The 25,554-nt window shown below is 42.4% G+C and overlaps 1 protein-coding gene across 1 annotated transcript in view; it reads right to left on the reverse strand.

Moving 5' to 3' along the window:
• Nucleotides 1–24,623, reverse strand: part of hnf4a (hepatocyte nuclear factor 4, alpha) — a 148,882-nt gene extending 124,259 nt beyond the window's left edge. Inside the window, exon 1 of the mRNA XM_052031092.1 lies at nucleotides 24,553–24,623. Coding sequence (XP_051887052.1) covers nucleotides 24,553–24,555 — 3 coding nt within the window. The 5' untranslated portion in view covers nucleotides 24,556–24,623. The remainder of the gene's footprint in view (nucleotides 1–24,552) is intronic.
• Nucleotides 24,624–25,554: the final 931 nt, after the last annotated feature.

Here is a 25,554-nt window from a genome sequence, read left to right on the forward strand (position 1 = left end):
CCTGGCCGTGTGGTTGCTCTGACTGTGGGATGGGGGGGCCTCCAACGTGAGCCTCTCCCACCAGGAGGCGTGTGCCCTGGGGAGCCAGTCCGACCAGCAAAGCATCAACAACACCCTGTGGGTGCCACCGGGGAGGGCTGGGAATGATGCCACGCTGTGGAACCAGGTAGTGACCACAGTAAGGACCCGGTATCCTACCCTCCTAGGATGGGACCTATTTGGGAGACCCCAGTGGAGTACAGTCAGCGAGGGCACGGGGTCATTAGAGAGTGGGCAGGTGACCTGGAGCTTTTAGAAAATACTGTGGCGACCAGTGCGCTAGCAGGCTACCTAGTTGCCACCGCGCGCCCGGAATTGAGACTGGTGATCCTGCCCCTCATGGGACCGATTGGGGGGGGGGGGGGGGGGGGGGGAGACCGTACGGGATGCCATCACCCTCCTGGAGGGATTGGAGTACATGAAGCGGGGGATGCCTGCCAAGGTCCGCAGAGCGGAGACGAGGGCCGGGGACATCATCCCCCATCCCATGCGCAGGCAGCTGTACTTAGATATGTTGTGCGCAGGGGTGGATGGCGCGAGTATAGATGGAGCTCTGACCTCCGCTCTCCATGTGCGCTGGAAGAAGCTTTGCGGGGAGAAGCCTGGCCGCGGAAAGACCGGGGGCCACCCCGGCTCCAAGCCTGACTCAGGGGGTGCCCCCAACCGCTGGGCGACGTGGGCTGCCCCTGCAGAGGCTGACATTGCCTCTGCTCCTCCCTTACCTAAAACTGCCTCTCCTGCACTCATAGCTCAGCTACGGGACCTGTTGCGGCAGGAGATGGCCCAGTTCCGCCCACAAGAGCCCTAACCCATGGAGTGGCAGACCCCCAGCCCCCTCCCATAGGATGAAGGCCAGGGTCCCCAACATGTCTGCTCTGTCACCCTTCTGCGCCCGGGGGATCAGAGGCCACACATACCTGTAGCAATACACTGGGGAAAAGGGAACATACAGAGCTGGATGGCACTCGTTGACATGGGTGCCCAGCACACCATTGTACCAGGGAACCCCGTGATTTGGAAGGGGCCACAAGATGCAAATTGAGGGGCTGGGGGGTTCCCCTTTGCCAGCAGAGGAAGTCAAGGTCCGCATGGCTGTCGGGAACCAACCCCTCCCGAACGGTGGCCGTTTTAATTGCGGACTCGCCTGAGCGTATACTGGGGATAAATGTCCTAAAGGGACAGTCCCTACACACTAGTCGGGGCAAGTTTACTTCGGAGTCCGCCCGAGCCACGGTGTAGTCGGGGCGGCTAAATGGGAGCCAGTTTGTCATCCCCCCTCCCTCGCAGGTACAGTCGACAGTATAGGGTAGGGGGGGGGACACCAGGATATTACAGAGGCTGTGCAAGCCTTGCTGCGGGAGGGTTACTAGGCCCGCAGCCTCCCCTTTCAATAGTGCCATCTGGCCCGTCCTGAAAAAGGATGGGACCTGGCGCATGACGGTGGACTACCGGCAGTTGAACAAGGCTGCCCCCCCACTTGCTTCCACAGCACCCACGATAGTCACCCTCGTGGAGAATGTGTCAGGGCGCCCAGACAAGTCATGGTACGCCATTATAGATCTGGTCAATGCTTTCTTCTCCATCCCCCTCCACGATACCTCCCAGGATCAGTTTGCCTTTACCTGGGACGGGAGACAATATACATTTAGACGCCGCCCCCAAGGGTACATCCACAGTCCCACGATATGCCATGGGTTAATTGCACAGGATTTACAGACCATTGAACTTCCCCAGGGGGTGGTAGCTACCCTTTACATCAATGATGTCTTGCTGCAAGGCCATTCCGAGGCCATTGTTGCAGAAGCCCTTGACAGGATAATTTCCTCTCTCAGTGGGACTGGGCCATTAATATGGAAAAGGTGCAAGGCCCAGCCCAGGATGTATTGTTCTTAGGAATCCGATGGCACGCCGGCGGGAGAGAGATCCCTGAGCCCTGCCCCTTGCACCCCATCAGGAAGGGGTCCCCTTTGAACTACAAGTCTCCAGTAGCGAGTCGGTTGCTGAATGGAGCCCCTGGCAAAGGACCCAGGGGCACAGAGTCCCGCTTGGCTTCTGGACCAAGTCCTTGCCGAAGGCTGCTGCCCACTACAGCCTTTTCAAGCACCAGCTGATGGCCTGTTACCTGGCGCTCCTCGCCACAGAACACCAAACTGGCACTGACCCCGTCATCCTTCGTCCCCATCTGCCCAGCATACGATGGGTCAAGTCCCCCTACTCCACTCACAAAGAGGGCAAGCCCAGAGGTCCTCGGTGGTGAAGTGGAAGTGGTACATCATGGACCGGGCTGAGCCTGGTCCGGAAGGGGTCAGCCGCCTCCACGAAGAGGTCACATCCTTTCCCCAAGCCCAGGAATCACTCCCAGACATTCCCAAAATTGTGCCTTCCCCCGTGTCCTGGGGCCAACCTTTCAAATCCCTCGACCCTGAGAAGAAGCGGCATGCCTGGTTCACAGAAGGCTCCAGCCACTGAAAAAATGGGAAGCAACATTGGAAGGCGGTGGCACTTCATCCCACCACGGGGAAAACAGTGACAAAAGAGGGAGCGGGAGGGTCCAGTCAATTGGCCGAGCTAGCGGCAGTGGCACTCACGCTACAGAACTCCACTGGGCCAGTCCACATCCATACCGACTCTTGGGCAGTGGCCAACGGTATGGCGGTGTGGATGGCGTGGTGGCACGAAACGGGGTGGAAAATTCACGGACGCTCCCTCTGGGGCCAGGAACATTGGCGCTATATCTAGGATCAAGCGGCCCAGAGACGCATATTGGTCCACCATGTGGATGCCCATACACACAGAAAGACTCAGGAGGCCATCCATAATGCCACGGTAGACCAGGCTGCCCAGATATGTTGCGCTACTGTTCCCCCTGATGAACCTGACTTCAGCGCCCTAGCTGCATGGGCGCACCGTAAGAGCAGCCACCTAGGGGTCGACGGTACACGCCGCTGTGCAGAACAGTTTGGGGTCCTCCTCACAATGGACTAGTGTAAGACCATGGTCGTGAACTGCCCCATCTGCCAGCAGGTAAAACCACGAGGTTGGCGGACGGGGCCACCGGGCCATATTCGCCGTAGCACGGGAGCGGGTCGCGTGTGGCAGATAGATTATATCGGACTGCTCCCACACCATAACAGAAAGAAATACGCCCTAATGATGGTGGACACGTACTCAAGTGTCCTGGTGGCAGTGCCTGTGAAAGGGCCGACCAGAACAGCACCATCAAGGGATTGCAGTACCTCTCCTCCACCTATGGAGTACCGTGGGAGGTACAGTCCGATCAGGGCTCCCATTTCGCGGGGGCTAAGGTACAAAACTGGGCTGCAGAGGAGGGTATCTCGTGGCTGTTTCACATCCCCTACCATCCCCAGGCATCGGGCCTGATCGAGAGAATGAACGGCCTGCTGAAGGAGACGATATGCACGCTGACACCCTCCTGCACACTGCAGTGGTGGTCGGGCGTGCTACAGCAAGCTGTCGATCTGCTGAACACATGGCCCACTGGCCAAGGGGGGTCTCCATTATCCCGCCATCTGGCTTACTCCCCACCATCCGACTTGCGAGACCCCGAATCCCCCGGGACTGAGGAGTCCGGGAGGGTCTGGGTCCAACAGCCACAAGGCCCCCCTCAGAGGGGGGAAGTCATTGCGCGCGGTCCCAGGGACACTCGTTGGGTCGCGATTCTGGGTCGAACTAACCTGTCCTGTCTCCATACCCGACACCTGACCAGCCGGGAATGAGTTTGTTTTCCCCGCTACAGGACGATGGCACTGCTCCCTCCACCCTCCATCTCTTTCTGCTGACTGTGATGATTGACGAGATGTCTGCTCAACCTTCCCTTGAAATTACTCAGGGATCTGCCAACACCTCCAAAGACGGAACCGTGGAGCATGTGGAATGGTTGAATCTACCCCTGAATCCAGGCACACGCCATTGAAGCCTTGCCATCGACAATGATTCCTTGAGCTACTTGTCAGAATGGACTGTTTACATGGACTCTCTTGTTTTTATTAGTTTTCCTTTTATCTCTGTTGCGTCGGTGTTGCGCGATTCAGTCTCCCTGTTGCACCTGTCGGGCTCGTTATATCCGTGTTCTGGGGGGGCTGGATGGCAGTTCCTCATCATTTCCCCTACCATTGCACATTCCTTCCAGAGATTCCGAACGGGGTGGGTGTTCCAGGAGCTGGTATTTCCCTTCATACAATTTGACCTCCACGCGAGTCCTGACCCTCAGAGTATTCCGCAGTTACAGAGCATGCCAAGGGAATGCTGGTGTAGACTCCAGGATGAGTACAGTTCCACCTTTTCAGTTGGCCGTTGTGAGTTTGAGCGAGACTGGTGTCCAGGTGCCCCATGATCACTGCTGATGGTGCTGCTAAGCTGGGGCTCCCTAAACTCCGAACGTGACCCACTGGATCTCTGGCTCCAGTACCTACCTGTGGCTCCCTAAGGGCTGGTACAGTTGCTGTCTTCCAGTGTTGACGGTGCCCTGAATCCACACTCGATGAACAGGGGGAGCATCCAGCACACAGCGGGTACAGGGAGAGCAGGGCCATCGCGGAGGTGGAGGGGCTTGAGAGGATAGCCTGCCCCCCCGTATTGCACGGCCAGACTGTCCCATGAGAAATGACGATAGCAGCAGAACTGGCTGCAGTCAGGCTGGTAACCTGGTGGAATCAGACGGCCCTGGATGGTCCACTCGCTGCGAATGGTGGTACATATGCGGTGATTACAAAGGAGTGCTGCACCTTTATCTCTGATAAATCCAGCAACCCCTCCAACCTGGTTGTTCAATTCGGGGACTCAGTGGCCAAAACTCAGAACCAAGGGACCAGCTCCTCCAGCACGACACCTTACGGGAAACAAGTGGCCGTTTGGGTCACTGGGAGATGTTGGGCTACTGTCATCCACTGGCCATTGCCCTCCTTTTGTTGATTATGGTTTCTGTGTACCCTGGTAGCTCCCCCCTTGGTTGGCATGTCGTCTAACTTCCGAGGGGTGGAATGTTGTGAGAAATCCACGTGGCTGTCACGTGACAGTAACAACACTAACCCCCGCTGACCGGAGGATAGCATTGCTCCTCTGAGCGGAAGTGATACTACTGTCAATCAAGGTGTGGCTCCACCCACCCCTCAGGTGTGGGAGTACCTTTTGCCTCTGAACTTGCCTGACCGGTACCCTTTGTCTCTGAACCTACCTGACCATTGGCTGTGGCAGGCACCTTTGTCTTTGACTCCCACACCATTAGCTCATGTAAATCACAACAGTGAGGCTCCACCCAGCCTCCTAGCACCATAAAAAGGGCTGCATCCACTAGCCCTTCCTCTTTTGACCACCCCAGGAGTAGTGAGGCAATGCTGCAGAGATCATTGGTAAGAGTGCATCACCACATAGTCAGGGAGCATTAAGGGCCAATGCTAGTGTGGGACAGGCATTGAAGTGTTATATCCTGAAGTTGTACATTGTTACTGTGTGCTTGTGTGTATTAGTGTGTGTGTATGAGTGTATCCTAAACTAGTTGCGATCCCCTCTCGTGTTCGTGGTATCCTGTACATGAGTGAGCATGTGTCTGTTCCCATCCATTCTGTCCCACATTTGCCTTTGTGATTAAACTAGTTTTGGTCTACAAAGCTTGTGTCCAGAGTCCTTGATCCTTAAGACAGAATAGAATGATTTCACACAACATATATGCAGGAACTACAACAGTTATACATTCCTGCCTGGTGTAAAATTGCAAAAGCGAAATCAATCCAACCATGGCTAACAAAGCAAATAAAGGATTGTGTTAGATCCAAAGAAAAGTCATGTGAGTTTGCCAGATAAAGTAGCAAGCCTGAGCATTGGGAGAAGTTTAGATTTCAACAATGAAGGACAAAGAAAAGGATTAAAAGAACAAGAGTAAAGGAGTAAACTTGCAGGGAACATCAGAATGGACTGTAAAAATTGCTACATTTAAGCAAAAAGAAAAACAGTGCTGAAGTCAAGTGTAGATTCTTAATAGCAAGAAACAGGAAAACTTATAATGGAAAACATGGAAATGGCAGAGCAATTAAACAAACATTTTGATTTCGTTTTCACGGAAGTGAAAGTAAGAAAATTACCAGAAATGTTAAGGAACCAAAAATCTAATGAAGGCGGGGAAATACAGGAAATTAGTATTGTAAGAAGATAGTGCCAGAGAAATTAATGGGACTAAAAGCCAATAAATCCCCAGGGTCGGATAATCAGCATTCCAGAGTACTACAAGGTGTAGCCATGGAAGTAATGGATGCATTGGTTATCATCTTCCTGAATTCTAAAGATTACAGAGTAGTTCTTGCCGATTAGAGGTGGCAACTCTAGAAAAAAGGAGAGAGAGAGAGTAAATAGGAAATGATAGACCAGTTAGCCTAACATCAGTACTGGGAAAATGCTAGACCCTAATGAAAAGAATGAGATGATGGGACATTTAGGAAATATCAACAACAACATGAATACAGACTTCTGCAAGGGAAACCATATTTGAGAAACCTACTGGAGTTCTTTGAGAATACAGCCAGTGGAATGGATAAGAGAAAAGCTGTGGGTGTTGAATGCTTGATTTTCCAAAAACCTTTGATAAAGTCCCACATAAAAAGTTCATATATAAAATTAAAACGTGTGGTATTATGGGTAATGTAGTAGCATAGATTGAAAATTAGTTGATGAATGAAAACAGAGAGTAGGAATAATTTTTTTTCAGGGTTGCTGATGGTAGTTGGTGGGATACCACAGGGATCAGTGCTTGGGGTGAAGCTATTCATAATATTTGGATGAGGAAACCAAATGTAATATTTTGAGGCAACATACAATCTGCTGAAGGAACTCAGTGAGTTGAGTAGCATCTGTGAGGGGAAAGGAATTGTCAATGTTTCAGGTTGGAACCGTGCATCAGGATGTGTGTCTCCAGTAATATTTTGAAGGGAATATGGAATATAGAGGGATATAAGATAAGATAAGATTTCTTTATTAGTCACATGTACATCGAAACACACAGTGAAACGCACCTTTTGCGTAGAGTGTTCTGGGGGCAGCCCACAAGTGTTGCCACTCTTCCTGCGCCAACATTGAATGCCCACAGCTCCTAACCCCGTATGTCTTTGGAATGTGGGAGGAAACCGGAGCACTCGGAGGAAACCCACACAGACATAGGGAGAACGTACAAACTCCTTACAGACAGTGGCAGGAATTGACCCAGGTCACTGGCGCTGTAATAGCATTACACTAACTGCTACACTACCATGCCTATGTGCATAGATATGGACAGTGTGCAGGCTGATGGGATCAGTTTAGATTGGCATCATGGTCAGTGCAGGCACAATGACCCAAAGGGCCTGTTCCTGTGTGGTACTGTTCTATGTTCTATGTTTATCTAATAAAGAATATACTTCCATAGCATGACTGCAGTGAAGGTTCATCAGACTGATTCTTGGAATTGCAGGACTGCTGAATAAGGAGAAATTAAGTCAATTATTTTGTATTCACCAGATTTTAGAAGAATGAGAGGAGATCTAATTGAAACCTAAAAATTTTGACAGGCCTAGTTAGGCTGGATGCAGGGAAAACATTTCCCCTGGCTGGGGAGTCTAGAAGAAATGGCATGTTCTCAGGATATTGGGTAAGGCACTTAGGAACGAGATGAGGAGATGTCTCTTGAGGAAATGTCTTCAATCAGCAAGTGGTGAACCTGTGGAATTCAGTCCCTCAGAGGGTCGTAGTGGGCAAGTCACTGAACATATTGAAAGATGTAGGTGAATTTCTAGATGCAAAAGCTATCGTCTTTTGAAAGGTGGAGCTCATGCAAAGGGCCTGATGGCCAACTCCTGCATGTAGTTTTATATGTTCTATGTTTTCTATCAGCACATTATCCCAATCTGTCAGTGAACAGCTCACTATCCCAACCCATCAGATATTAGGTCACTGTCCCGACCTATCACTCATCAACTCACCTTCCCATTCCTATGAGGAACAGCACCATTGATATTGATGTTGCACTTGCCCATTGACTTTTTTCAGTGTTTTGTTCTCCAACTTTGTGTCAGTCAAATCACCAAATGGCATTCCATCCCCTGCAGACTATCTGTGTCCAGTTTGAATAGGACTAGCAACTGTGCATTTCTCTAACCAAATAATCTGAAGAACTGATAGCGTTTGAAAAATAGTCTCAAAAAGATCAATGATATACTTGAGGCAGAATACTGAGAGGGAAGAAATTAGATTAGAAAAACATGAAGGAAAGTAAAAGAATATTTTAAAAAAAATCTTAATCAATGATTAAAATCTGAAGGACCTCAATTATCAGCATTTATAAAAGTTAATTTTCAGTGCCAAAAAGGTTAATTAAAAATAACTATTGCTTACCCCTGTATTAAAATGATATGTACACTGACACAGACAAGCCTCAACATTTTGTCCGTATCTACAACATCCGTACAGGATACTGTTATTCAATCGGGCAGCACAGTGGTGCAGCCAGTAGAGCTGCTGCCTCACAGCTCCAGCAACCCACATTCTCCAATGTTTTCTGTGAGGAGTTTGCACGCTCTTCCTGTGACCACGAGGGTTTCCCCCAGGTGCTTGGGTTTCTTCCCATTATTGCAAATATGTGCAGGTTGGTAGGTTAATTGACCACTATAAAATGCCACTAGTGTGTAGGTGAGTGGTAAAACCTGGGGGAAGTTGATGGGAATATGGGGAGAATAAAAATGGGATTAGTGTAAATGAGTACCTGATGGTTGACATAGACTCTATGAGACAATGGTGTTAGAATTATGAGCAGATGGCAAGACGCTATTGGAATACTTATAAAAGAATGTGGTATCTCAGATAGAAATGCCAGATTTTCTCTTGTGGGTGCACTTGCTGGAATTTTTTGTCCAATTTGCACATAATTAATTGTGAATATTAATGGATTACTATTTCTGAAAATCCTTATGTGTGGAGGGAGGCAGAGAGTGAAAGAAAGCAAAAGGCAAAAGTATTGTATTAATATGAAGTGGCCCTAGTTATTTTCCAGTTCCATCAATTTGCAAAACAGTTATCAGATATTTCCTGATTCTAAGTCACGTACCAATTCATCTATCAACTTACATTAACTTCCAGAAGTGACAAAATTAAATGTCCTCCTTTAGCACCTTGCAAACATTCTAGTAATTTTGATGCTTGCACATCATTACTGATGGGTTTGATCTTCTACTGACTGTCAAACCACCTGAACTCATTCCCTGAGCATACTTGTCACTTGCTCTTTCTCAGAGCAGTTTGCTGGGAGTTGTCAAAACTGTTGTTGAAATTGGATGTTCCACAAACATTCAAAATCACTCAAAAGCTATTAAAAAATGAAAATACAATTACAAATTTGAAACTAATTTATTACTTTAACAACAAAAAAAACACCAGATCACAATTAAAAATAAGTATAAACGTTAAAATCTACTTAATTATATCAATAAAAAAGAAATTACCTTTATTAACCTTATGCCTGCAGCCGTGTCTCTCCATTGAAATCAATGGGCTTGTTGGCCTTGTGCCAGGTTCAGCTAGCGCAAGCTCAGTGGGCAGATTTCCCAGCCTGGGTACAGGGAAATCGGCAGAAGTATGCACTGCCCCGTTGGACTTTGTGAAAATGTCCAGTGAAGTTATAGGTTCCTTTTCCGCAGCCCTGGCTCTACCACAATAGATTCATCATCATTATCAACAATCATACAGCTGTTACTCATACCAAGGATAGTCTTTGCTATTTGTTCATTATTCATTCTTTATGTACTCTGTAATGTGTAGGTGCAAAGGTATATAAGGACACACATTATGAGTTTGGTGCAGATTAACCACTCCTCCAACAGTAAATAAAGGTATGCACCTATTATGGTTCAGAATGAAGTCAACCAAACTGAGACTAGGCTTGCTAATGTATTTTTGTTTCTTAAATTCACGATTTGGCCATCTGCCCAGCAATACTGGTCAGTTTAATTTATTAAGAATGAGTAGAAAAGGTTCTAAATGTAGGTATATTAATACACCCTTCCCCTTCTGTAGCCAAGTTAAACATATTTTATAATCAGTCAAAACAACCTGACTGTGCCTAACCAATGTCAGGCTGAGAATCACTCTAAATTAAATCAAAGTGCTTGGACTTCACTCTAGCCAGGCCAAAAAACTCACGACGATTTGCAATAAATCAGAATAATTGGTAACTTTGCCTCAGGGAATATTCATTAAACTAAACTTACCCTCCAAATTGGAATACACATTCAGCACATTAATTTGTTCACAAAATTATTTCCTGTCAGCTGAAACGACTGTGCCCAGTTTCAACCCTGTACTGCACCCATCTGCATCAATTAGTATCAGGTTTACACTCTTACATCCAGTTTATTCTTGAACATTAAGTGAAGATTCCACTTAGAATAAAAGTTTTAAACTGTGCTAAAATTATATTTACGATAGAGATAAAGATGCAATTAGAAGGATATGGCTTTGACTGAAAAAGCTAACTAATACAGAAATTTTAAGGAAAAGAAAATTGATGAAGAAATGAAAAGTTTGAGTGACAATTATTTTCAGTAAAAAATCATTTCACAATAATGACCATTATTAATTCCAAAATGCATTTAAATTGGTCTATATGCTTAAAAAGAAGTAGGACACATAATTAGATATGGTGTTTTGGTCCCATTTTGGACCTAAAAACGGTGTGTGCATGCATAATGAGTCATTAATACCAGCATATGGTGATATCTTACAGTTGAGCTGATGTCAAAATGTACTTTTGCTAATGTCCAATGAATACGCTTTTTTGACCTTAAATAGCTGAACATATGTTCAGCAGCAGAAATGATGCACCCCCATTAATGCCAGTGGCTCTGACATCCACCATCGTGAAGTGCTTTGAGAGACTGGCTATGACACACATTAACTCCAGCCTCCCAGACAACCTCGATCCACTGCAATTCACCTACTGCCGAAACAGGTCTACGGCAGACATCATCTCCCTGGCCCTACGCTCATCTCTGCAGCATCTGCACAGTAAAGACACCTATGTTAAACTATTGTTTATTGACTACAGCTCCACCTTCAACACTATAATTCCAAGCAAACTCATCACCAAACTCTGAAACCTGGGACTCAACACCTCCCTTTGCAACTGTATCCTTGACTTCCTGACCAATCAGTAAGGGTAGGCAGCAACACCTCCACCACGATTATTCTCAACACTGGTTCCCCACAAGGCTGGATCCTCAGCCCCCTACTCTACTCCCTATATGCCCATGACTGTGTGGCCAGATTCTGCTCCAACTCCATCTACAAGTTTGTAGATAATACCACGTAGTGGGCCGTATCTCAAATAATGATGAGTCGGAGTACAGGAAGGAGATAGTGAGCTTAGTAACATGGTGTCATGACAACAACCTTTCCCTCACTGTCAGTAAAACAAAAGAGCTGGTTATTGACTTCAGGAAAGGGGGCAGTGCACATGCTCCTGTCTACATTAACGGTGTTGAGGTCAAGAGAGTTGAGAGCTTCAAGTTCCTAGAAGTGAACATCACCAATAGCCTGTCCTGGTCCAACCACATAGACAACACCAGGCACAAGGACAGCTTCTATCCTGCTGTTATAAGACTATTGAATGGTTTCCTAGTACGATAGGATGAACTCTTGACCTCACGATCTACCTTGTTATGACCTTGCACCTTATTGTCTACCTGTACTGCATTTTATCTGTAGCTGTTACACTTCTTTTTGCATTCTGTTAATGTTTTACCTTGTACTTTATTTATACAACACAGTAACAGACCCTTCCAACTCAACAAGCCCGTGCTGCCCAATTACACCCATGTTAACCTCCTAACCCGTACGTCTTTGGAACTGGAGCACCCAGAGGAAACCCATGGAGTCACAGGGAGAACATACAAACTCCTTACAGACAGAGGCGGGAGTTGACCCCCGATTGCTGGCCTTGTAATAGTGTTACGCTAACCGCTACCTCGATGCACTGTGTAATGAATTGATCTGTATGAATGGTATGCAAGATAAATTATTCACTGTACCTCGGTATGTGTGACAATAATAAACCAATTCCAATTTATAGGAAATAACAAATAATTTGATTGTAGTTGTTTGATTGGTTGACCTGCTGGCTAATGCTATGATTATGGAGTTTTTTGGTGCTTTCTAAATATTCTTTCAACTTAGTCTACAGGGAAAAGGGTGGAAGATGTTGAAGAATTTTATCCTGAGTTCAAGGATTCTGCACAAATCAGTTGCTCCCAGCTTTCAGATGCTGGTGAATTAGTAAAAATTTCCTTGGAACAACGCTAAACTAAGAGAAGAAGCAGAGAGCAGGACAAGTTGCTGAAAGTGAGGGTGAAGGGGAAGGAGTGGGAGGAGGAGAAGGAAGGAAGGAAGGAAGGAAAAGAGGAGGAGAAGGAAGGAAGGGAGAGAGGAGGAGAGGGAGGGGAAAACAGAGTGGAAAAAGGAGGGGTAAAGGGCTTTAGGCAGGAAGCCATAGACATCATTGTCTTCAGCAAGCACTTCTCTTGCCAGAACCTCAGTGGAATACTGGGTGTGAGACATCCTTTCTTCTAAGGATGTCCTCACTGAAACCTTTTTCATATTCAGACATAATCACAACTTCTGAACAGGACAAGCCTTGTATTTTCAGTGAATGTGAGGTGACTGTGACAATTTTTATGCTGGAGACAGTTGTAAGAAAGGAAGTAAAGGAGGAAATAAAAGAAGCAAAGGGAGAACATGAGAAAAGATTGGCTGTGAATAGAAATGGTTTCCAAAAATATTCTCTTAGTATATAAACAGAAAAATGACGAAGAAATGAGGCCAATTAGAGACAAAAAAGGAAATTTACTCAAGAATATAGAAAGCATGGCTGAGGTACTAAAGGGATACTTTATCGAAGAAAAATATGCTGCTTGAGTGTCAGCAAAGGAAGATGCAGCTGAGATTCTGGATGGGCTAACAATTGATAAAGAAAAGCTACTAGAAAGGCTGGCTGTGGTCTCACCGGATAAATAACTTGGCCTGATGGGATGTATCCTAGGTTGCTGATAGAGGTAATGGGGGAAATTGCAGAGGCCCTGCCCATAATCTTCCAAATATCTACAGTTTCAGAGATAGTGCGTAAGGACTGAAGAATTGCAAAATTTACATCCTTGTCCATAAAAGGGCACAGGTATAAGCTCAGTAATCAATGAACACTCAGAGTAATTAAAGACCAACAAATTTAACCTCAGTAGTAGGGAAAGTTTGAGAAACAATAATAATCAGGGATAGAATTAGCGGTCACATGGACAAGTGTGGATTAATTGGAGAAAACTAGCATGGATTTATTAAAGGCAAATCATGTCTAACCAACTTAATATTGCTTCTGGTATTGATGAATTAGTTGAGAGGGTCAATGAGGGAAATGCAGTTGATGTGATAAATACGGACATCCAAAAGACATTTGAGGTAGCGCCACTTAATAGGTTTATCATCAAGACGGAACCCCATGGAATAAAATGGGTTGGAGCAACATGGATAGAAAATTGAAATAGAGAGTATTAGTAGAAAACTGTTATTTAGACTGCAGGAAAATATAAAGTGAAATTCTCAGGTTTATTAATGATTTGTACTTGGGTATGCAGGGCAAAATTTTCAGATGACAGAAAAGTTGGAGGCATGAACTGTGATAACATTAGAGGGGGTAGAAGAGATTGACTAAAGCAATTACATGGATGGGGGAATTTAATTAAATGGGGAGAATGGAAAAGCTGGGATTCAGTTAGATACAGGGGAGGTTGCCAAGGAGATCCTACAGCGGTATTTAAAACTATTAAAGGCAGAGACAGAATAGATAAAGAGAAACTGTTCATTTTGGGAGAAGGAGATATAGGATGAAGGTGATAAACAAAAGAACCAGAAGTGACATGAGGAAACATTTTTTATGTAGTGATTAGAGCCAGGGAAATGATGAGCCAAGTGATGCTATGAGTCTCTGATCTCGTTACTTAATGTGCATTGTGGGGTGGTTACTGTCGCTGATCATATTTCATTCTTTCCTGTCATAAAGTAGCAGAGAGATTTGCAGAGAACAAGGTTTCCCCAAGAGATTGATAGGATCTGAGGAGGAGGATCAGGCCTGAAGGTTAACATGATCAGAGTTTCAGTGCAGCCAATGGGCACAGCTTCAGCAATGCTGCACCAATGCTGGTGAGCATAGGAATAATGACAGGCAGTGCACCTGCTGTCATTGCTGCCTCCAGTTTTCTGCCACCTTATCCTGCAGGAGAGAGGGAAATGTTTGTCTCGTCATGAGAAAATCTTGTTGCCCTCTTTTGCCCACGTTGTGCCATTATTTTCCAGGTCAAAGTGACTTTTACAAAGACTTCTATTGCCTGCTGCAGCCAGAATGCATTTATCCAGGATGGATTTAAATGATGCAGAGCTACTTATGATATTCCCCACAGCCACCCATCCCTTCAATCCCAGCTATGGCATATAGCCTCTTAACAGCACAGTTAGCACCGGCTAAACACAATAACCATGTCAGTTCACAGCTAGGAAAAGCTTGGCATGATGCCCACATCAAAAGCAACAGAAAGTTAATAATGCCTGTTTTGGGGCTATTGATTTAATTCCATTGTCTTTCTGTCAGAATTACTTTTCTATATTGAACAGAATCCACTGCTGCCATGGAATATTGGTCAAAGCAACTTTCACACCACTGAAACCAAAACCCTGGGTGAATGATAACATCACCCAATGCTGATTGAGCCCTTTCCTCAAAATTACTCTGCACTGAGCCAGCAGCCCTGATGATTTTCACTTAGCTGAAACATTTCAATCATCAACTAAAATAGACAAACAGAATCTGATCCATATTTGAATTAAAGATACATCATCAATTTCATTTTAAAAGAATTATGACGAAGAGAATCCTTTTAAAAATGTATTAAACTGCAAATTAATATGTGTTGGTTCTATCATCTGTATGACATTACAAGGGGAAATTGTCTGTTGTAACTAAGTTACAGGCTACATATGATTGTTCAATAAATTTTTACTAGACTCTCAGAGTTTCTATGTGAATCTACATTCACTTTTTTAAATTTCAATTGATATTTGTTTGATAGCAATGTTGAGAATGGAACTCCATTTCATGTTGCTTATCCATTTCAGCATCAAATGTGCCAGCACAGCAGAAGCATGGTATGGAATGAGCAATCTGGGATGGGAGTTGGATTGTTTTGTTCTATGCCATGAACTAGATGAAGATTGGTGCAAGTTAATTTCATGCATTCGCCTTATAGCTGGCAAGCAAGGTGAACTTTTATTCCCTCAATCCAGACCTCAGTCAAGGCTGGATCAGAACCTAGATTCTCCAAGTTGCAAGGCTACTGTTTTACTTCATTTAACCATCCTCCAGGACTGGTTGATAATGCCAGAGACTGAAGATTAACCTCCAGGACATGTCTATGACCAATAAGGAGCATAACTCGTTAGGACATTAATTAAGATTATACACTTGTATTAACTTATTTAAGTAGTTCAGCTTTTGATTATACAAAAAAATCTTAATGGAAAAAAGCAAGACGTCAGTTATCATCATTTGGATAAGAACGACTCTTTTCTGCTTTTAAATTGTTGAGTGAGGGAGTTGTGCCTTGAAAATGAGGCTTTTGAGTGACTAATGACTAATGGGAGAAATATGGGGACTGAGCATTTGGAGGCAGGAGATCAGATGGTAAAACCTCCAGTAATATATTCAACCAGAAATGTCAACACTATTGCATTCACCCTAATTTCTATGCCAAACTAACCAAGATTTGTTTCTGGTCATATCATAAGTATATTAGAAATGGAATGATCAAACCAGACATAGTACTTGGGAAATGTGTTACATTTTTTTAAGAAATAAAGGGCAACCTGTATAGGCCTAATGTTTTGCTTTTTAAGAAATCAGTTATTATTTCAATAACACAAAATATATCACGGTCAAAATAGTTTTACTTATGTAAGATGTTGTTATCTTATCTATTTCAGAAAGTAGAGTATTGAAAGCTTTTTAGATCCCAGAATAAAGCCCCATCTGTGCAATGTGTCTGCTTTTACTTCAAGATTTTAAATGGGTTTAAATGATATAATGAAGTGAAGTAATGCTACCATTTCAGCAACACAAGTATGTTTATGGCTCCATGCTAAACCATTTTGATGTACTTTTGTTTGTTTTTGTGTGTGGCTCCTGTTGACATTAGTCTACCATTAAGTGCATATGGTTTGAAGAGAATGGTTAGAACCTGACAGCAACTTCACCCTTCAAGGATATTGCTAAGAAACCCACTGAGGATTTGCCAAAGGATTTACTTGCTGACCAAGGAGGAGAATCTCCACTCAAGAAGCACTTCCAATATGAGACACTTTAACATGATTTCCATTGCCTTGTTCATTCTTGTTTATGCACTTGTGACATTTATGTTGGTAGGTTCTTGCAGATCAGAAAAAAAGTGATACCATATGCCATTATTTGCTTTTCATGGATAATAACACATCCAATCTAATAGGTAATTGCAGTAAACAATATTACTTGAATTTCTGTATCTTTACCAAACTGGCAGCCAAATTACTTGTTGTAACTATCCTTGTCCTTACTTAGTGTTCCTTTGAACTTCTTTGGAATTCCAAATTTGCCCTCCTCACAGTCTCAGCTGAATCAAGACTCAGTGAATGCTGTCCTACTCTAACTAAATCCTTCCTGACGCCTCAAAATTAGAGAACTCTTTTCATTTCTACTATATATTTCAGATGTTTTAAACATTATTTTCTGCATATACCTTATCTCTTTTCTCTTTTTTTGGTTTGGTGGTGTCTTAACCTTGAATCCCTACCATAGCTTCAAGATAAAAATAAAATCTTTACACTGAAATCATTTTAGAAAGATTTCAACTTGGAACATCAGGCAAGAACAGAAAATGCTGGAGGTACTCAGCAGGTCAGACAATATCCCTCGAGAGGGAGAAACAGAGTTACCACTTCAGGATGATGATTTATCATCTGACTGAAGGGAACATACCCAATAAGGATTGGAGCATCGACGCTCTGCCTAGCAGTAAGTGTATGTTGGCGGGGGTGGGGGGGGGGGGGATCAAGAGAGATGGGCAGATGGATGCGGATGGAATTGGCAGTGGGGTGGAGGCAGCGGGAAAGTAGTAAAAATCATAAAAATGATCAAGAGCTTGGGAAAGAATTAGGAAGGGTGTACTTTGATGGAAAGAAACACGCTACTTTCTTCCTGTGGCTATTCTTTCATCTGCTGGAAAGAGCAAATTAATTTCAGGTAATGACAAAAAGGATGCAGGATTCAAGATGTTAAGTAATTCTTGATATCTTCATTGTAACTCCCCACCCCAATCTGGGTTCTGATATGTAGGAAGACTTAAAATCTGGAACATGACCATAAAGATATCCACAGAAGGAAAGTGGGGCAACTTAACAATGGGCTGCGCCCCTTCTGATTACGCCCGAGCTCATAATCATTCTTATGGTTTTCACTACCCCACTCCATTCAGTCCCCCCCACCTCTCATGCGTATTTCCTCCTTCCTTGGCATAGATAGGGTAGTTAGTAAGAGTCTTTTTCCCAGGGTGGAAATTTCAAATACTTGAAGGCATAGGTTTAAGGTGAGAGGGGGACAGTTTAAAGGAGGTGTGTGATGCAATTTGTCTTACACAGAGAGTGGTATGTGCCTGGAATGTGCTGTGAGGGAGTGGGAGGCAGATATGATAGTGATGTTTAAAGGGCATCTAGACAGGCACATGAACATACAAGGAATGGAGGGATATAGATCATGTGCAAACAGATGGGATTAGTTTAATTTGGCATCATGGTTGCCACAGACGTTGTGGGCCGAAGGGCCTGTTCGTGTGCTGTACTGTTCTGTGTTCTCATTTAATTATTGTTTCTATTTTTGTTAGACTACTATTATTTCTGGTAGACTGGAAAGGTTAAAATCAGGACCGACTGTGATTTAAGATTCCTGATGTGGAAAAGTTCCTTCCTTCTATTTTATCTTATGACTTTGAATTCTTTCCTCCTTGATGTACCCTCATGGGTTATGGACAATGTCAGTCTGCAGTTAGTTATTCTGTGGAATCACTTGATTTGCATATTCAGGGAGTGACAAGTTTGGGATTAAGACCATCAGACTAGTTTTGATTTCAATGGAAATAAAATTTGGGAGAAACATAAAGGAACTGCAGGTTCATTCTCATTGGTTTTACACTACCACATTAGGTCAAAATCTACCCTCAACCCCATCTGCTCCGTATGTGGGAAATCACTGGTAGGAGCAAGCACATAAGTAGTAAATTTCCATTCTATTGAATCATTCGAGGTATTATTGTTACACTTGTATTTTTAAAAAAATTTGCATCCTTGTGTTCTCTTTCAGCTACTTTTTTTCTCTACAGTTTTCATTATTCTGTATAACTGACCAGAAGTACACTTATAATGCTGATTATTCTTTGGTGCTGACCCAGTAAACTTACAATTTTTGTTAAAGCTGATTTGTTTCTTTGTATAAATGAATGAGAATCAAACTTTCTTGTTAAATCTAATGGATTGACTCCAAAACTGCATTTTTGACCCAGTAGTTTATTATTAATTGCCAATTGCTCTAAACATCATCATTCTAGCTGTATCTTTTACAATTCAGTTGTGAAAATGATGTTACTTCTAACTTTCCAAACAAACTGTGAACTTCTGCCATTGCTTTCATTTTAGTTGTTAAACTCATGATATGCATCCAATAAAACTTTTCCATGAAACTATATCATGAGCTAAAAATATATGTATGGATAACAGCTGTGGTTTAATTCCTCTTCTCAACAATAAAAATGGCAATAAAACTCATATGCAAGTTTGAAAGCTTTGACCATTATGACTTTCATGAGAGATTTAATAATTGCAAGTTAAATCTTTGCTATTGGTAATTTATCTCTAAAATCAAAATTATTTTGCAATCAAAATGATGATTTTGTAAACTGAACCATGTGTAGAGGGGTCTGTATTTGAACTTCCAACCTCAGAAAGTGAAGAAAGGCTAAGAGAGGAAACATCTGCAAAGTCGTCATTGGTTGGTGCCTTGCATTTCTCAGTTGCCAGCTAAGAATCATACTAGCAAAAGTCTGATGGAATTTATACCCTGATAAGGTGTAGATTAGAACTATGAAAAGTGATGGAAATGAGAAAAATAAGTACAGCACTTCTATAAAAAAAACCAACAATCACCTTTGGATATTTACACAAGTAGAACATCCTTGTATTTATAAAATTCTTCGAAATTAACATTAATTTTCAAGTCTTCAGCTTTCAAGTGTTAAAGATATTTCTCTTTCCACAGATGCTGCCTGATCTCTTGAGTATTTCCAGTACTTTCTTATTTTTCTTTCAGATTTCCATTTTACTTAATACTTTCTGCAGAAAAGCATTCACAGTTCTAAATGCTTTTGTCATTAATTATCTTACCACATCAAAAAATAAACTTTTCGATAAATTTCTAATAATCCCATACTGACAGGTTAGAAGCCTCCTTTATTTAAAAGTTGAGATTAAAGTTAATTTAGCTATTAGGATCCATTGTCAAAAATGGCCTCAAATTTGACCCTAATTTGTTTGGTTCCTTCAACTGGAGCAATTTACAAAATCTATCTTTGCACAACTCAAGTCACTGGGGACAATGGAGATATGGTTCCCACAAACTCAGGAAAGGAAGATTGGATCAGAAGGTTTCAAGGGGAAGGAAGATAAAGTGAAAGACTTATAGATGGAGACTGAAATTCTGCTGCAGTCATCGACTTAGTTCATAGTTATTGCCTCGATGCAAGGCACTTACATGGGGAAGAATTCAGAAAATGCATTTATGAGAGGTTTCTGAAGTACTATGTAGAGAGTCCTACTATGGAGGGGACTGTACTTGACTTTATCTTAGGGAATAAAGATAGCTAAGTGACTGAAGTGTCTGTGGACGAACCCTTTGGGAATAGTGACCATAGTTCAGTAAGCTTCAAGGTAGTCATGGAAAAAAATAAACTTGGTCCTCGAGTTAGGGGGGTGGGGGGCATGGAGTGGATTTTGATAGTGTAAGACAGGAGAGGGAAATTGGGAACAGTCTACATCTGAAATGTGGGAAGTGTTTAAAAGTGAGATTGTAAGAATATGAAGTCAGCATGTAAGGGTGAGAGGCAAAGATGGAAAGATTAGGGAAACCTGGTTGATGAAGGATATTGAAGATTTAATCAGGGAGAAGAAGGAAGCTTATGTCAGGTATAGGAAACTGTTATCAAACAAGTCACTTGAGGTTTGTAGGGAGATATAGGAGAAAAGCTAAGAAAGAAATTAGGAAGGCAAAAAAGAGGCCATGAAATGTCCTTGCAAGTAGGATTAGGGAGAATACTAAAACCTTTTATGAGTATATTAGAAGCAAGAGGGTAGCTAAGGAGAGAATAGATTCTTTCATGGACCAGAGGGGTGAACTAAGCATGGAGTCAAATGAATAGTTCTCATTGGTATTCACCAGGGAGAAGGACATGGAGACTGAAGAGTTAAGGGTGGGTATGTCAACATTCTGGAGCACACCTGTATCAGAAAGGAGGAATTGCTGGAAATATTGGCACATATTAGGATGGATAAAACCCCAGGGACAGACAGGATCTATTGCAGAATGCTAAGGGCAGCAAGGGAAGAGATGGCTGGGGCTCTGACAGAGATTTTTGCATCTTCATTATCCACGGGTTAGGTATAAGAAGACTGGAGGATAGCTAATGTTGCCCCCTTGTGCAAACAGGGCAGTAGGGGATAAACTTGGAAACTAAAGGCTGGTGAGTCTTACATCAGTGGTGGGGAAATTGTTGGCGAAGATTCTGAGGGATGGGGCATCATGTTGCACTTGTACAAAACATTGGTTAGACCACACTTTAGGATATTGTGTACAGTTTTGGTTGCCACACTACAGGAAGGGTGTGGTAGCAATAAAACGTGCAGAAAAGATTCACCAGGATGTTGCCTGGAGTGAAGGGCTGTTATAAGGAAAGATTGGATAGGGTGAGTTTTTTCTCACTGGATGATAGGAGAGTGAGGGGTGACCTTAGAGAGGTTTACCAAATTATGAGGTGCTTAGATAAAATCCCCACTTGAATCTTTTGTCTAAAATTATAAATCTGTGATCTCTGGTCCTGCAACCAGCTGCTAATAAGAATAACTTCCCTTTATCCACCTTTCTAAACTAGCCAAGAATTTGCAGACCTCCATCAGATTTGCTCACGACCTTCTGTACTTTAAGGAGAATGCCGTCTGCTTCTCAGTTCCACCACCTGTGTAAAGCTTCTCTGCACCAGCCCTCAGACTTTCACAATCTTCCTAATGTGCTGTGGCCAGAACTGTATCCTAACTGGTGTTCTTTTACAAAAAAAATTCCTGCTCTTGTACTCTATTCTTCTATTTATGCATTCCAGATCCCATGTGATTGACTACTCAGTCTCTCAACTAGCCTGCCACATTCAAGAATTGATGAACATGTACACCTAGGTCCCTCGGGCTCCTGAAGTTACTGAGGTCACTAGCAATACCGAATAACCACATCGAACTACGCTGCAGGAAGTAAATATGAAACCAGAAATGTTACTGATACACAGTATTATTGGATAACAGTAGTTTTCAATGTTGAAACTCCATTTGTATTCAATTATTGGTGAAAATGTAATGATCAAATGGTATTCTCTTCTGCAGATTTTCAACGGTGTGCTTAGACATTAAACTGACATTCACTCGTTACATAAAGTGTTTGATTTTATTATCTCTTTGGAAGTGTGTGAAAATGGATTCTCTGATAACCACATGTTTTCTCCCCAGGAGCCATGTTGAAGGTCTACTCCACTGACCCCAAGTACACACTACTAGATTGTACTCCCAAGTGCTTCAGTGATTTTTATCTTAAGTTAACATTAAATTAAAGTTACCAATGGCATTATACCCTATCTGTTAGCATGATATTTGTGCAGGGAATGTATCATTCTCTAGCATTGCTGGGATAAATGAATCTTAAGAAATGAAAAGGAAATTACATCAACAGTTGAATGTTAAGAGGTTGTACAGAAAGACTTCTGGCAATGATAGTCAAACAGAAGCCATAAAGACTGGACCGTTCCCAGTTCGTAGCTGCAGAAACAGTAAGGAATCTGACAGATGAGTTAGAAGCAAAGAGAAGATAAATCAATAGATTTCTGCTGAAAAGATTCCTATGCTGTTTCCTCTGGAAGAATGCTTGCAACTTACATGAATGTACATTCCAATGTATACAATTATAGATCAACTGAAATCCTTTGTTACATCTTGTTGTCCTTCTCTGAAAACCTGACGTTCAATCACTGAATGCCGGATTCAGCTCACATAATCAACAGCCTGGGTCCTTACATATTCCACATGTGATAAGACATTACGATGACTATCGCATCCGGCAAATGCATAAAAAATTCTCAAAGATTCATCAGATTTCTTCCTCAACAAAGCCACTGAAATAACATCAGAATTATTATTCTAGATGTCAAAGCTGGGCAGCATAGTGTTGGGATAAGAGATTGGCCATTTAGGACAAACCATAGAAGAAATTACATCACCTAGATGGCAGTAAGTCTTTAGAATTCAGTAGCCAAGAGGGCTGTGGATGCACCATGCTGAGACTGGTTGGTATTTTGGTAGCTAGGCAATCTGTCAGAAAGTGGAAGGCATAAGATTAGCCGTGATATTGAATGCTGGAGAAGGCTCGAAGGGACATATGTCTGTTCTTTCTTTTATTTCTTACATTCTTATCTTCCCAAATCTCTGGAACAAATAATATCATCAAATGCAATAACTGAATGCAATATTGTTAAACATCAATGTTATATTATCTGCTGAGTGGCCTTTACACTGACAGCTGCTACAACAAAGAAGATGAAAACTATCAACAACTGAACACTATGCATATAAAAAACAAGCCTTTCATTTTTAGCTGGGTAATCAATGAGGTGACCTAGAAACTCATCTATAGTCTACAGATAAGACACAAGGTATTTTAACTCCTAGGTCTCACTTAATTGCCACCATCCAACTTCCTATTCAATGTAAATGAGGCATTGACAGCAAGTCTCAAGAACTTGTGGGGCATGGAGATCCACCCATAATGAGCTAGAAGATGGTGAGGCTGGCTTCCACAGCTGCCCAGAAGATGACTTCACAATCTTGAAGATAAGACATAAGTAATGAATAGGGAAACATACCATGCTCCTATGTCATGCCTCATAGAAATGGGGAGGAAAAAATGCCATTTTTGCCCTGTCCTGGCCTCAGTCCACTTTCTCACTTGGTTTTGACAAAGGAGGAAACACACTGGGGCTTCCCGCTCTAGCTACTAAATTAAAATATGTTTAGTTACCAATTAGAATCCATCTTTTAAAATTTTTAAAAAGGAACCTGCCAGCTGGTCATCTGAAAGGTTAAACTTTCAACAGGTTGGCGCCTGGTGGCCCTTCCATAGTACTTCTGTATATGTAGTAATAAAGTGCGGCAGGTGCTTTTAACTGACAACCTACACACATTTACCTGCCAGATAGGATTGAACTCCTCCATAGATTTGTTTGCTATTTAATGCATATTCAAACTTCTTTGGTGGGATGATAGTATTGGGGTGCTTCTGATCCGTGTTATTCTGTGTGAACTATTGAATATTATTTGAGTAACATTACTCCTTGGTATCCATTATCAGCTCTGGAGAAGTTTAGAAGTGTTGCAATTTACAGTGGTACCATTTTGTACACAACTTTCACATTCTTACTGTAGATTTGAAGAGCTTGCACATGCTTTACAAATTTCCAATAAAAGGTTAATTCTTTAAAAATGTTCATTTTCTTCTTAAGAGTTATTACAGCATTTGTCATATTAAAAATACTTACACTAAGATATTAATGTGCTATTGTTTTCCCTAAAGACAATTTCCCTAAAAATTTCAGACTGTTCTGATATATCCTCGTAATAGTTATTCATTAGAACTCTAGTTCAAGTGCAAAGATATTTTCTAAAGACTGATACAAAGTATTTGCTGTAGAACCAACAGCAGGATATGTTAATCTTACCTGACAGAAATGGGTCCGAGAGGAGTGCGTTTTACTTTGCAAAGTCACAGTAAAGCACATATAATAAACTGTGACTGAAATGAACACAAAGGCTCCTGTTGCCATGGAGGGCTTTGCCACATTAAATTTACAACAGGGCTAAAGGACCAGCTGATCAAATGGCTTTTAACTATAAGCCTTGATGTAATAGCTTCGAACGGAATCAATAACAGAGAATCCCCCATGCTGAAGTATAAATAAATATAAATGTTCCAGCTAAAAGAAACTGATATTGCTAAAAATTTTCATGTATGCTTCTCATATATAAATAGTCAGAAATAAAAGATAGCATTAAACTTACCATATGGCGTCTCCATGTTTGTATTTAACTGTGTTCTCACATTGACCATTGTTTTCTTCTCTAGAGCTGAGTTTTAAAATTGTGGCTCTCACAAAGTTTTGAGGACTGAAAAGAAAGTTAACAAAAGGTTTTTCCACGTGGTTTTTGGTGTTACGAGTGATTGTATGTGTATTATGTTATCATATTGATTCTTCTAATCAACCCTAATGTGGGTGGGGATGTTAAACAGTAACCAGGCTGTTTTGGAAGAGAATCTATATGGGAGCAGTTACTATGGTAATCATGAGGCTAGACAAACTAAAACAAAGCTCATATCAAAGCTTTTATTGCTGTGGTTTTTAAATTTCATCCTGGCACCCATCTTTTAGACCTTTTTCAGGATCTGTTTTTGCAGTACCAATGCAGACAATTTCTGTGGTGAAAATGTCTATTGAGTACTACAAAAGCCCCATAACTCATAAATAAGCACTGATTTAGTGCAAGAGATTTGGGAACTCTCAGTCTTCGGTTTACTTCATCAACAAGAACAATTGTGGCACCTAAGGCAGCCTTTGGATTCATTTTAGATCACTACTGCAGCTGCCATCTGTCAAATGATTCACATGCATGATTATTAATAATTAGCCAATGAAGCATGAATTGATCACTTTCTGATAGTGTGACCAATAAATATGAAACCTTGATAGAAAATAATTGGAAGACATTGCTTGATCTGGGAAATGGTAAAATAAGAGTTCCAGTTTAGTATGTTTAAATTGTTTATCCAGTGCTTTTTTGCACAGGAGTGAAAAAGCTTGAATTGATCAAAGTAATAAGTAATCCTTCTTTGGCTGTGAACTTGTCATTGATTTCACCTCAAGCAAAATCTTAGTTGCAACTATTAACAGTTTACGCTTGTATATTTCTACTATTTTCTTTCAAATGTGCACTTTTAAAACTTCCTTCACTTGCTAAACACATTACTGTGTTTCATGGGCAACAAAGTGATTTTGAAGTGTAGTT

This window comes from Pristis pectinata, chromosome 16 (genome assembly GCF_009764475.1).
Source record: "Pristis pectinata isolate sPriPec2 chromosome 16, sPriPec2.1.pri, whole genome shotgun sequence".
NCBI classification, from domain to species: domain Eukaryota; kingdom Metazoa; phylum Chordata; class Chondrichthyes; order Rhinopristiformes; family Pristidae; genus Pristis; species Pristis pectinata.